Source organism: Corvus brachyrhynchos, unplaced genomic scaffold (assembly GCF_000691975.1).
Source record: "Corvus brachyrhynchos isolate BGI_N302 unplaced genomic scaffold, ASM69197v1 scaffold139, whole genome shotgun sequence".
Taxonomy (NCBI): domain Eukaryota; kingdom Metazoa; phylum Chordata; class Aves; order Passeriformes; family Corvidae; genus Corvus; species Corvus brachyrhynchos.
In genome coordinates, this window is record NW_008246062.1 from 1,692,552 (window position 1) to 1,705,245 (window position 12,694).

General features: G+C 48.1%; 1 protein-coding gene across 5 annotated transcripts in view; it reads left to right on the top strand.

Annotated features, from left to right (window-relative positions):
- The window catches only part of UBAP2 (ubiquitin associated protein 2), a 75,570-nt gene extending 62,882 nt beyond the window's left edge, over positions 1-12,688 (top strand). For 4 of the 5 annotated variants that reach the window (XM_017746584.1, XM_017746585.1, XM_017746586.1 and 1 more), the window contains 7 exons: positions 5,467-5,545; positions 6,595-6,809; positions 8,116-8,215; positions 8,299-8,406; positions 9,818-9,885; positions 10,854-11,045; positions 12,550-12,688. In XM_017746584.1, the coding sequence (XP_017602073.1) occupies positions 5,467-5,545; positions 6,595-6,809; positions 8,116-8,215; positions 8,299-8,406; positions 9,818-9,885; positions 10,854-11,045; positions 12,550-12,642 (855 nt within the window). In that variant the 3' untranslated portion in view covers positions 12,643-12,688. The remainder of the gene's footprint in view (positions 1-5,466; positions 5,546-6,594; positions 6,810-8,115; positions 8,216-8,298; positions 8,407-9,817; positions 9,886-10,853; positions 11,046-12,549) is intronic. The other variant, XM_008643012.2, reaches the window with a different exon arrangement.
- Positions 12,689-12,694: the final 6 nt, after the last annotated feature.

Below are 12,694 nucleotides of genomic sequence, written 5' to 3' on the forward strand. Positions count from 1 at the left end.
TGGCACCGGGCTTGTGTGAGCAGTAGTGTGGCCAGCAGGACCAGGGCAGTGCCCATCCCCCTGTGCTGGGGGCACTGGTGAGGCCACACGTCAAATCTTGGGTTCAGTTTTGTTTCCTCACAGCAAGAAGGACACAGAGGTGCTGGAGCATGTCCAGAGAAGGGAACAGAGCTGGGGGAGGCTCTATAGAATGAGTCCTATGAGGAGCAGCTGAGGGAACTGGGCAAGTTTAGCATGGGGAAAAGGAGACTCGGGGGAAACTTACTGCTCTCAACAATGACGTAAAAGAAGGTTATAACCATGTGGGGATCAGCCTTTTCTCCCAGGCAGCTAGCAATAGGAAAGGAAAATGGCCTCAAGTTGTGCCAGGTGAGGTTCAGGTTGGATATTAGGGAAAATTTCTTCTTTCTGAAGGAGTGGTCAAGTGTTGGAACAGACTCCCCAGGGAAGTGGTGGAGTCACCATCCCTGGAAATGTTGAAAAACTGAGTTGATGTGGCACTTCATGATACGGCTTAGTGGTATTTGGTCAAAGGTTGTGCTTGATGATCTTGGAGGTCTTTTCCAACCTTTAATGATTCTATGATTCTGTATTTGGTTCCCCTTGTTTTCTCACTCAGCTAAATGGGAAGTGATCATTTGTGTTTGCAGAGAGCAATGTCCTTGCAGTGATGCAGCGTGGAGGTCATTTGAGCACAGGAAACCTCTTTGTCCTGTGCTGGAGGAGGCCAGAGCTGCTTACCTGGGCAGATACTTCTGGAGTGGTGGTTGGAGGGTGAAGGAGCAGCTGGTGCTGGTGGTATGTGGGCAGCTTCCTTCATGGGGAATGCTGTGGTGGTTGGGTTGGACTATATTGGATGGTGGTGTTTGGGTGATGGATTTCTTTGCTTGCTAATGATGTGTTGGGGTGAAGGACAAGGACAATGTGTTCTGTGTACTTCAGCAGGTCCCCATAGCCACTGGGGTATAAGTACAGGCAGGAGCATCCTGGACCAGTTGCGGTGGCTGTAGCAGAGCAGTGAGCAGTTCTGGACATCTCCTGTGGGTTTTGTGTCTTTTTGGTGCTTCTTGGGTGGAGTTGGTAGCACTGGTCTTCTGTTTCTTGTCCAAATCTCTGCAGACCTTGATGGGTTCCCTCCTTGATTCTTTGAGGTGCACCTTGTCGATGCCACCCTGCTTGTTCTGAAGCAGTGCTGTGGCATTACAAAATGGTTGTTTGTGGTGGGATGATGGTTTAGAGGTGGATTTCATGTCTTGGCATTACTGGAGGGTCTGGAAGGGAGAGTGTGGCGGTAAAAGAGGAGGAAGTGTGCAGGGTAGGCATCATGCCATCTGTGCAAACGGGTGCCCCAAAGGTCTGGCAGCTGTAGGAGATGCCTATGGGCTGCAGGACCACAGTGGGTCCCTGAGAGTGGTCTGCTGTTCATAGCCTTCAGCCTGGGCAGGAGGCATTGGCAAGACAGTCTGCAGGAGGAAGACTCATCCCTGCCTGCCTGAGGGGACTGTGTCTTTGCCTGTCAGTTATAAGCATGAAGCACAATGACCACAGCTTTGCTTTTTCATTTGCTTTTGCTTTTACAAAAAGTCTTTATTTCTAATGAAAGAATAAATAAATAAATAAATGGCCAGCCAAATAAATAAATAAACAATTAAGTAAGTAAGTAAACAGAGTTCTGTGATAAATAGTGATTCTCATGAGAGTCCCACAGTATTCCCCCAGTGTCCATGATCTGCTTCCCGTTCATCAGGTGAGGTTGCAATCTGGATGAACGTGATAATTCCACGGGTAGTAAGTACCATCCCTATCCCCAATGCCTCCCAGCTGTCCATGAGTGTGCAATGCAGAAATTTCCTCTTCCTTCCTCTCCAGTGGCCGTGGTTCGGGTGTGTGGGCTATGCCACAGACTGACCCCGGTGTCACCACGGTCATACCTATTTCCATGTCATCTCGTTCTGGCCAGAAGAGGTGTGACTGGTACCAAGCGATCCCAGTCTGTGCTGCTGCTGTCACCACTCACTCCATGGCCACTGGTGCTGGCTGGGGATGGGTGTTTGCTCTCTGTGGGTCTAGTGGGGTCCAGAGCAGCTTGGTGCTTCATTCGCCGTATGAGTCTGTCCACGTGTTGGAAGCAAACAAGAGCTTCGAGGCGGACGTGGTCCCAGGCGCAGGCGCTGTGGTTGTGGGCGTGGAGGAAGAGGTGGATGTCCCTGAAGTACTTGTTGATGGTGAGCAGCGGGTTGCGTGGTCCTTTGAAGAGCGTGGCGTTGTCAGGGAGGCATTGCTCGAGGTGGTGGATGTAGTGCTGGAGTTTGTTGAGGAGGTCGTTGCGAGCCTGGCTGTGCCAGTGCTGGCTGCTGCTCCTTCTGCTGAGGGTGTGGAAGAGGTGCTGGAGGATGCGTAGAGCGGTGGCGGCGGCTTGGTGCGGGCGGAGGTTGCTGTGGAGCAGGGTGTCGGGGAAGAAGGGCGGCTCTTGGAGGTGGCAGGGCTGTATTGTGCTCAGAGTCATGTCCTGGAGAAGCTGGAGTGCATCCCCAGGATCATGGGTCCGCAGGTGGTGGCATGGGAGCCCGGTGGCGAGAGCCGTGAGGAGGAGCAGGAGTGCCAGGCTGCTGTGCCGCAGGCAGGGCTGTGAGCATCCAGGTACAGTCATGGCGGAGCTGTGGGTGCTGTGCAGGAGCCTGCTCTGGCTCAGTAGTGGTGGTTGCTTTGCTTGGGGTGCTGCTGGGTGTGCAGTTTTATGTGCCCATGTCCAGGCTTTCCTTTCATCACCATCTTCTAGAGAATTTCCCTCCTCCACTTTCACTTTTGTTTTTTTGTCTGTTTTTTCATTTGCTCTTTTCATTTGTTTTCTTCTGAGGACTTTTGTCACTGTGACAAAGAGAGGGCCCTGCTATGAGAACGGGACCTAACTCTTTCTTGGGGCTGCTGCCAGGGAGAAGCCTGGCTACTGTGCTATTACAGGAGCTAAAAGTGTTGCAGAAGAAATTTTCCAGGTGGCTGTGCTGGGGATGTGTTTCAGGATTGTCTTTTCACCTGTTTTGTTTGTTGCCTTTTTTTGGGATTTATTTTAAAATTTCTCTACCTAGCAGCATCTATTTTTCCTTATTTCATGCTCTAATATTATTTGTATATAATGTCTATTTTGCATGTTAATGTTTTCTTATATTTCTTATTGACAAATACTGTTAGTCTCTCAGTCTTCTAAAATTCTATTTGTATGTATACATATATGTATATTTTAATACTTTTTATTTTTTCTGTGGCATCTGCGGCTTTGCTAGTGCAAGAGTTTTTCCTCTCTCTGCAAAATCTTGCAGAATATTTTTGGAGCCATTTCTCATACCCCTACATCCAGAATTGATTACCCTCAGTGTGTTGGTAGTTATAAATGTACAGATGTCACAAAGGATTTTTCATCTGCTATTCATGTGGTGTTTGTGATTTCTAGATTTTGGGGGTTTTTAAATTCTGTTGTGAGTTTTTTGTGAAAATGTGGCAGTGCTAGATGGTCTGGGGGCAGGAACAGGTAGGAATATTTCTATTTCATGTGCCAGTCGACTTACATATGAAAAGTGAAAGTGGGCAAAGTTCCAAGTGAAAGTTGTCACTGCTTCCTGTGTAACTTCCAGCAGCAAGAGATCCCCATGGCTGCTGATTAAGCAAGAATGGGATTTTTTTCCTGAGGTTTTTTTTTTTTAATTTTAACTCAAGTAATGTGCATATTGTGTAAAGTCTCACTGTGGATTTTTTTGTTGCATGGGTTCTTTTGGTGTGTTTTACATGGGGATAGTACATTGGGATAGCTGTCTTCTCTGTTCGTCTATTGCAAAGATCTTACAAGTGTCTCAGCTGGTTTGTGTGATACCCAGTGAGCTGCTTGTTGGAACTTTAATCTATTATGTCTCATCACTTACCTTTTTTTCATCCTTTTCTGCCTCACTTTTTGAGCCTATTTCTGATATTTCGCTTTTGGCTTTAGGCAGCTTCCCCTTTTTTAGGTCAGGAGATATCTGTGATATATGAAGAGCAGAGTGTCTTCCCTGGTATTTTCCTTTTATGCAGACATAACTGCCTTGCACTCGTATTTTCTAATGAACGTTTAGTTTGAATATGTGTGTGCACATGTAGGATACAGATATTCCTAAGGGGGAATTACCAGGGAAGGAAAGGTTGATGCAATAATGGCACCATTACAAGTTACAGGAAGCACCTGCAGTACTAAAACTTTGCCACATTATTTCATGTTCAGTGATAGAGGATTGGGTGTAGGAGACAGGGAAGTGATGCATGGAAGTGAAGCAAGGTGGAGGGGTGCTGTCAACTCTGAGAAAACATTTGAGGTGCTATGGCATGAGAGGGGTATGACAAAGGAGGAGACTTTTCCACTGTTTGAGAATATGTGGAAATGGATACATTACTACTTAAAGCATTATCTCTTTCTGAATTGGAAGTGGTGAGGAGTAGAACATGAAAATTAGGAGGAAAAAAGTAGAGTACCAGACCCACAGGTGGAGTTCACCCAGAGAGAGAAGGGCAAACTTCTTGCCTTTTCTCCCAAACTGAAGTCAAAATACTGCTTTGGTTTTTCTAGCATGTCCTGTCATTCCAGAGTGCAAGCTTTCTAGGAGGGCTTGCCTTCTTGTAGAGGACCTAGAAGAATGATCTGAGTCAGTGTTTTTTTTATGCACCCTATAAGCAAAAAATTTGTGAGCACTCAACTTCAATGTATTTTTATTTCTGAATTATGTACATATACCCCTGTACTAATATATTTGTTATAAAACATACACCAAAAAAGCCTAAAAAAAAAACGAGAGAAAGGTTAAACAAACACTATTTTTAAATTCTCTAAGTTGTTATTAAAGGTACCAAATCCATTTTCTTCCTACACCCCAATGGGTTGTGGTGCACACCCCACTTTGGAGACTACTGACCTGAGGTCTCCTGTAAAGTAGTTTAAATAAACTTTCAAGTCATCCAATAGTAACTATTTTTCTCTCTCTTTTAATGTTTTTGTTGTTTTCGTAGCTGACATTTCCACTTTTAGAAAACAGGGCATGCTACAAGGGCAAACCCCTTAGACTTTTATATCCATGTTGTGATTACAGTCCTGGCCTGACCCCAGGCCTTTGACCCACAATGGTCAGTTCTCCTTCAGGCAGTCTCACTGGAAGATGACAGCTCAAGAGCTCGGAGGGAAATCACTAAGTGATTGCCTTTAACTTAGCATTAAGAAATGAAATATTTGTATATAATATGAAAAGTGTCTATGAAGTAGGTTTATTTTTAGTTTGAGGACCCAGGTAAATGTTCAGCTCTGCTGCATGATATAAAGTCAGGTTCCACCCAAACCTCCTTTAGTTCTTGCTTTTAAAATTTCCTTCTATGTCTAGTATGCAGTCCCTAAGATCTGTCCAGCTGTGTTACAGTTTCGGCTATTAATAAATTACGTTGTCTCTTTCCAAGGATTACTATGGAATTACATTCCCTGCTCCTGCAACCTTGACAGGCAGAGATGGGAGTCTTGCTAACAACCCGTACTCAGGTGAGTGCTAGTTAAAGACGAGGATGGCATGTGAGATATGCTGGTTTCTCAGTGCATATATTCATCCTGCTGTTGTTCAAAGAGGAGTTGCTTTTCCCTTCTGTGAACAAAGAAGCGCTTCCTTGTTTCTGCTCTTGCCCTTTAGCTGTCATTGTGCAAAAATGATATTAATGCCATCCAGGATTTCAGCCAGTGGTTTTCATTCGCTGCCATCTGATTACAGCTTAAAACTGTAGCCATAGATGTTGTAGTTCCTGTAATGATGGTATTAAGTCATACTTCCTGGTAACCAGCAAAAAGAAATGCTGGTTGGGAGTGAAAAAGAAGGGATTGATGTATATCACCTCCTTGGTAAACATGTGAACATGCTGCTCTGTAGGCTGCCAGAAAATACAAGTGTTTATGGATTTTCTGCTTCATTATCACTTCTCTTGGGAAGCTATTTTGGGGTTAATAACTGAATTTCCCTTCCTACTTCTTCAATAAGGTGGCCCACGATGCAAGTCTTGCTTTCCTGGCCATCAGCTACTGTCTTCAGAACTTTGGTGGTGTGAGGAACTGGACATCTTAACTAGTCATGCTTGACAAATAAACAGACATTGGCAAAAATATGCCCATCACTGCCTGTAAATCCTAACCTGCTTTCAGCCCATGAAGCTTGGCTAAACAGGTTAACCACCAGGAGAGTCACACTTTAACCCAGCAACCATAGGCTCTCTGGCTATTTATCATGCTTCTGCTTTTAGCATGTTTTTTTGCAGTGATCTGATAGTAATGAGTCTGCTAAGACCATGTGAGATAGGTGAGTATTAGCATCTGTCTTTATCAATGGATTAGCCATGGCACAGAGTTCTGTGCCACAAACAGGCAAATATCCTGTCAGGAACAGAGACAGGGTGAGGACTTCCCATCAACAACTTCAGGCTTTCAGGTGTAGGATGTGTCCTGCTCTGTAGTTGTCTGCTTGTATTCAGAGGATTTAAATCCATTGAATTCTCCACCTTTGCAGTATCTTTGATAGCTTTTCTGATCAGTTCTTTCTTACATAGGTGATGTAACAAAATTTGGCCGTGGAGATTCTGCCTCTCCTGCTCCTGCGACCACACTGGCCCAGCCGCAGCAGAACCAGACACAGACTCACCACACGACTCAGCAGCCCTTCCTCAACCCGACCCTGCCCCCGGGGTACAGCTACACTGGGCTCCCTTACTATGCTGGAATGCCCGGTGTTCCCAGTGCATTCCAATATGGGCCAACCATGTTTGTAAGTGTGACAGCCTAAACTGAAACCCTCCCTGTGCACCACTCTGGTTTTGTTTTCTCCAGCCCAAACACTCTACATCTTGGAATTATAGAAAGGTTTGGGTTGGAAAGTATCATCAAAGATCATCTCATTCCAATCCCCCTGCCATGGGCAGGGATACCTTCCACTAGACCAAGTTGCTCAGAGACCCACCCAGACTGACCTTGAACACTTTCAGGGATGGGCCATCCACATCTTCTCTGGGCAACCTGTGCCAGTGCCTCACAACCCTCATGGTGATGAATATTTTTCTTATAACTAGTCTAAATCTACCTTCTTTCAGTTTAAAACAGCTGCCCTTTGTCCTATCACTACAGAGCCTGATAAATTTTTTTCCCATCTTTCCTATAAGCCTTCAAGTGTAGAAAGGTCTCCCCAGAGCTTTCCTTTCTCTAGGATGAACGGCCCCAACTCTCAGCCCGTCCTCATGGGAGACAGGTGCTCATTCCTATGATCATCTTCGCGACCTCTTCTGGATCTGCTCTAACAGGTCCACAGCTTCCTCATACTGAGAACCCAGAGCTGGAGTCAGTATTCAGGTGGATTCTCATTAGAATGGAATAAAGTCAGTTTCCGCAGTCTGCAGGCAATCTCCAAAAATATGCAACATGAGAAAATACCTGCAGTCCCACCCAGAAGAAAAAAAAAGTAAAAGGCCAGAGCTCATGCACTCCTGTCCAAGTTCCTGTAAATAGATGACAGCTGCAGCTTGTGGATTTGGTATTCCTGAAAGCCCTTACTAGTCTCTGGAGAGTCAAGGGCAGACCCAAAGCTGAGTCAGTGAGCTGAGAGAGCATGGAGGGAGGAGACCCCATGAAGTCAGAAAGCAGGGCCTGGAAGTCTCAGGAGGAAAGAGGTTATTTGGGAAGAGGTGCTACTCCAGGCAGAAGGGTAGATGAGGCTATTTAGGGCCCTGTAGGGATAGTATTTTATGAACAGCCTCAGGCAGGAATTTTTGTTTACTTTGATTCTGTGGTTGTTCTTCTCAGGTTTGTGGGTAAAAATTTGCTGTTTACATTCAGCACATGAAAGAAACATGCGGCCTGTTCTGAGGGAGAGCTGCACTGCAATCACAGGGACAGCTCTAGGAGAAATCCTGGGGCACAAATCCACTATAGCAAGTTAACTGCTCTAAGCAGTGCCATGCCATCTCAGTCCTCCCAACTTCAGACTCTGCTCCTGACATGAGGTGGAAGGTGCCTTTCCCACAGGCAGAGGGAGCCTGTGTCCCACATAACGATGCTTTTTGTTCCCGTCCTTTGTCCAGGTGCCTCCAGCATCGGCTAAACAGCATGGAGTCAACCTGAACACAGCGTCGACTCCCTTCCAGCAGGCGAGTGGCTACGGCCAGCATGGCTACGGCACAGGTAAGCCCTGAGCCCCTGCTTCCCCGTGAGCGCCTGCAGCACCGCTTGCACACCGTAACTCCCTGTCTTGTGCACACCGGCAGGCTACGATGACTTAACACAGGGAACGGCAGCTGGAGATTACAGCAAAGGAGGCTACAGTGGGTCATCTCAAGCACAAAACAAATCTGCTGGCACTGGACCTGGGAAAGGTAACACTTCAAGACTGGAGGTTGCTCTGGAGTGGGATTTAGTAGGGCAAACTCCCAGTGCTGTGCAGTCAACACAGCAGCCAGCTCTAAACAGGGTCATGATCCAAGCTGTTTCTCCATCTCCCTTATACAAAATGCTTTTCTAATGGCACAGTTGTTCCTTCTAAACTCCATGGTTGAACTTTGCATAAGGATTTCTGTGGCTGATGCACAGCTTGGTCCAGTTATACATCGGAGAAATGGTAAGCTGTTTCCTAAGCCAAAGCTTTCTTTGCTGAAGAATATAGTGATCCTTCAACAGTGCTGTGTTTTTGAAACTTGAGCAGGTCAGTGCTGTTGCCGAAATGATCCTCTGCCAAATCATAGCTAGATTTTAAGTTTCTTGGTAGGCACCTGAGACAGCTGTGTGTTAGGAGCAGGGTGTGCACTTTACACATCTCTGGGCTGTCTAGCTGGTGCCTGTACACCCTGTAACTCATAGCATTGTGTCATGCCTGGAAATGTTTCCTTTGTGACCATAAAAGCTGAAGACTTTATCCAGCTTTATTTTACAAAAGCTTTATTCGGCACATGCTGGTTAGATCTGAGAAGTGTATACTGGGCTGCTTAGCACTAACTGGTTCATCCTTGTGCTCAAGCAGGTACCAAGCATTTGCTGTGCATTTGAAACACCAAGTGATCACACTCTCTCTAGTGGAGAAGCAATCAAGAAAGGAGCAGTGTCCAAGGAGGGTTACAAGCTTAGAGCAGTGCCCTTGAGCCCAATCCTCTGATTCACTGAACAAAGCAACTCTTGGATTTATTATGATCCAAGTGAAATGATCAGAGGCACCCTTTATAAAACTGTGAATAAGTGTCTGAGCCACCTTGATGGCGAGTGTTTCTGAGCCTGTTGTGGCACAAGCCAGTCCGGCTGGAAGCCAGTCTGAGCCAGTGACGCTGATTCTGTCAGGGCAGAGGAGCACTGCAGACCTCACTCTTCTGTAGGCTGTGAAAGGACAAGGGCCCAGATGTATAGGAGATGCTGAGTTTCACCAGTCAGGGCACTACTGGAAAGCTCTTAAATGCTTCAATAGAGCCGAATGCACGTCTGATCCTACGGAAAAGCTGGCTTTTTGTGAGTTTCATTGAGTGCTCAGTGCAGCCAGCTGCTGCCTGGTGTGCATTAGAATCTGAGTGTTAATGGCTGGGTTGTGGACCTGAGTGATTTATCTGAGTGGGCTTTTGCGGTGGGAACAAGAAGCTGAGCCCCTTCTTTTGCTCCCATGTGGGGTGCTGTGGGTCTGAGATCATGGAGAACCAGCAGGGCGGTGCATCCCCTGAAGCTGCCACAGGTGCCAGGAGCAAAGCTTGGGATTGTGCTGGCTGGGGAGGTGACATTCTCACTGTTGGTGGCATTTCTGTTTTCCAGGTGTTTCTGTGACCTCAAGTAACACGGGTGTGCCTGATATCAGCGGCTCAGTCTATAACAAGACTCAGGTGAGGAGTGCTGGACCCTCCTCCCTCAAGGCCCAAGGCTGATGATTTCTATTCCCAGGCTGGCCAGTCCCAGGGTCAGCAGGCCATGGCATCTCTGACACTGGCTCTGTTTACTGCTGGAGTGAAGCCTCATCCTCTCTCCCACAGTTCCTGTGGTGTCTGCTCCTGACAGCAGCTGCTGGCAGAGGCTCAGTGCTCCCTGTGCCCACACTATGCCAAGCCAGCAGTGTCCTGGGTGCAAATTAAGTTTCGGGTATTAGCATTTTTAGTTAAAATAGTCCCCTAAGCAGGTGAGTTGAGAGGCTGTTTGCTTTCCATCAGAGGGACCAGGCAGTAGTGACCACCTCTAACACCTGCAGGTCCCTGTCCCACACTCTCCTGTGGCCATTGCTCAGTGTGCAGCTTCCCAGGCAAAGCAGAAAGTGCTTTGACAAGCTGTGGTGTGCATTGGGCTTATGTCCAGCTCCTGTTTCCTCCTCCCTGCGCCGTCAGCAGGGAAAGTCGGTGTCTGGCTGTGATCCATGCTTACAGGTAGGAAGCCAGCTGTCAGCTCCATGCTTAGGGGTCAAGCTTTGGCCAGCAGGAGAAAAATACTGCTGCAAGTTCCTGTGTTTTTGTTGGGCTGCCCTGGATAAGTTGAATAATTCTAGGCTGAGCCCACTCAGTGGGAGGAGGACTGATTAGGCAGCTGCTGCCATCCCATGTCCCTCTGAATGAAAAGAGGTCGGGGATAAAACCCACAATGTCTTGTGAAAATAAAAATGTCAAGAGCCATTAGTGCAGAAGTATGAGGGAGAACAGGAGCTGAAACTCATCCTCTGGTGTGCTTGCAGGTATTCAATGTGACTTGGCTTCCTCGTGGGGTAGGTGAAAGGTTCAGGTGATGTGTGTTTGGGCCAGTCTTGTTCTGGTCTGGTTGGGGCTACTCACACCAGTCTCTGACGCTGTGCCCACTGTCCCCTGTGCAGACATTCGACAAGCAGGGATTCCATGCTGGCACTCCACCTCCCTTCAGCCTGCCTTCTGCTCTCGGATCGACTGGGCCCCTGAACCCTGGTGCTGCCCCGGGGTATGCTCCAGCCCCATTTCTCCATATCCTCCCTGCACATCAGCAGCCTCATTCCCAGATGCTGCATCACCACCTTCAGCATGATGGGCAGGTGAGTCAGCCCCTTCTGCCTCTACAGAATTCCCAAGAGCACGTTGCTCCCCCATCCCAGCAGGGTCTCAGGGTGTTTGTTTCCTTCTGTTGTTTGCTTTGCTCCCCGGGAAAGGGCCTTGGCAGCAGTGGCTGTTGACCAGCTTGGGGAGGGAACCTCATGAAGTTCAGCAAGGGGAAATGCCTGTCCCTTGGGAGAAAACAGCCCCGTGCACCAGTGTATGTCAGGGACCACCCAGCTGGAAAGCAGCTCAGCAGCAAAGTCCCTGGAGGGCCTGGTGGGCATAAGTTGACCGTGAGCCATCAATGTGCCCTTGCAACAAAAAAGACCAACGGGATCCTGAGCTGCACCAGGCATGGCATTGCCAGCAGTGAAGGGAACTGATCCCTGCCCTCTGCTCAGCCCTGGTGAGGCCACAGCTGCAGCATCGTGTCAGTTCTTGGCTCCCCACTGTGGGAGAGATGTGGATATATTGGAGAGTGTCCAGTGAAGGACTGACAAAGGGGCTGGATCATGTCTCCTGTGAGGAAAGGCTCAGGGAGCTGGGACAGTTCAGCCTGGAGACCACTGAGAGGGGATCTCATCGATGTACAGAAAGGGAAGATGTAAAGAGGATGGAGCCAGGCTCCTTTTAGTGGCGTCCAGTGACAGGAACAGGGGTGAGGAGTACAAACTGGAACACAAGAGATTCCCTCTGAATATCAGAGAAAATGTTTTTGCTGGGATGGTGACCAAGCACTGCCCAGAAAGCTGGTGGAGTCTCCATCCTTGAAGTTGTCTGAAGATGGTGCTGGGCAGCTGGCTGTGGGTGATCCTGCTTGAGCAAAGGGTTTGGGCAAGATAACTCAAGAGATCCCTGCCAGCCTCAGCCAGGCTTTGACTGTGTGGAGAGTCCATCCCGCTGTGGACTGGGGAGGGATAGTTTGTGGGGTGTGAAGCCAAGGCAGGCGCTGCTGTCCCCTGTCTGTGGGAGGAGGGCAGGATGTGAGCACTTGTGCTGTGATTCTGGGGAAAAATCAAGCACCCCCTTGAAGCTTGCATGTCAGCTCTGATCTGGTTTCACCTGCATGTGTGTTTACTTTCCTAAACCCTAAATATTCCCTGAAAAAAACACTGTTCAGCCTTGGAGTCCAGTCATAGGACATGATTTTGCACTCCAAGTGTGTGACATCCTTGTCTGGTGTGCCACCTCAGCTCACCTTGGGAAAGCTCCTTTGCTGTGCCTGGCCCTGCTCCTCATTTCCCTTGTGCTTGAGCCTGTTGTGGGTGGGAGGCAGTGGGGTGGTGCATCCCCAAGCTCCTGCTTGGTGTGTCCATGGTTGCTTGGCCTGGATTGTGGGATGTAGAGATGGTGCAGGGCAGAAACAGAGCTGTTCAAGGGGAAGCATTGCTGTGCTGCTGGGTGTCAGGGCTGTCTCTGGCCATGTTGGGGTGGGCTTGTCTTCTTGGGATTGCTGGTGCTATGGCAGCTGATGCCCCTGTCTCCTTTGTTTCCCATTTCTAGGGTGGATCTGGCCAACGCAACCAGCCCAGCACCATGCAGCAAAAGTCTCAGGCTACCAAAACCTATGGCACTTCTCAATACTGGACAAACTAAATCCAAAACTGGGGAGGGGGGAGAGAATGAAAGGAGAGGAGGCAAACAAAAA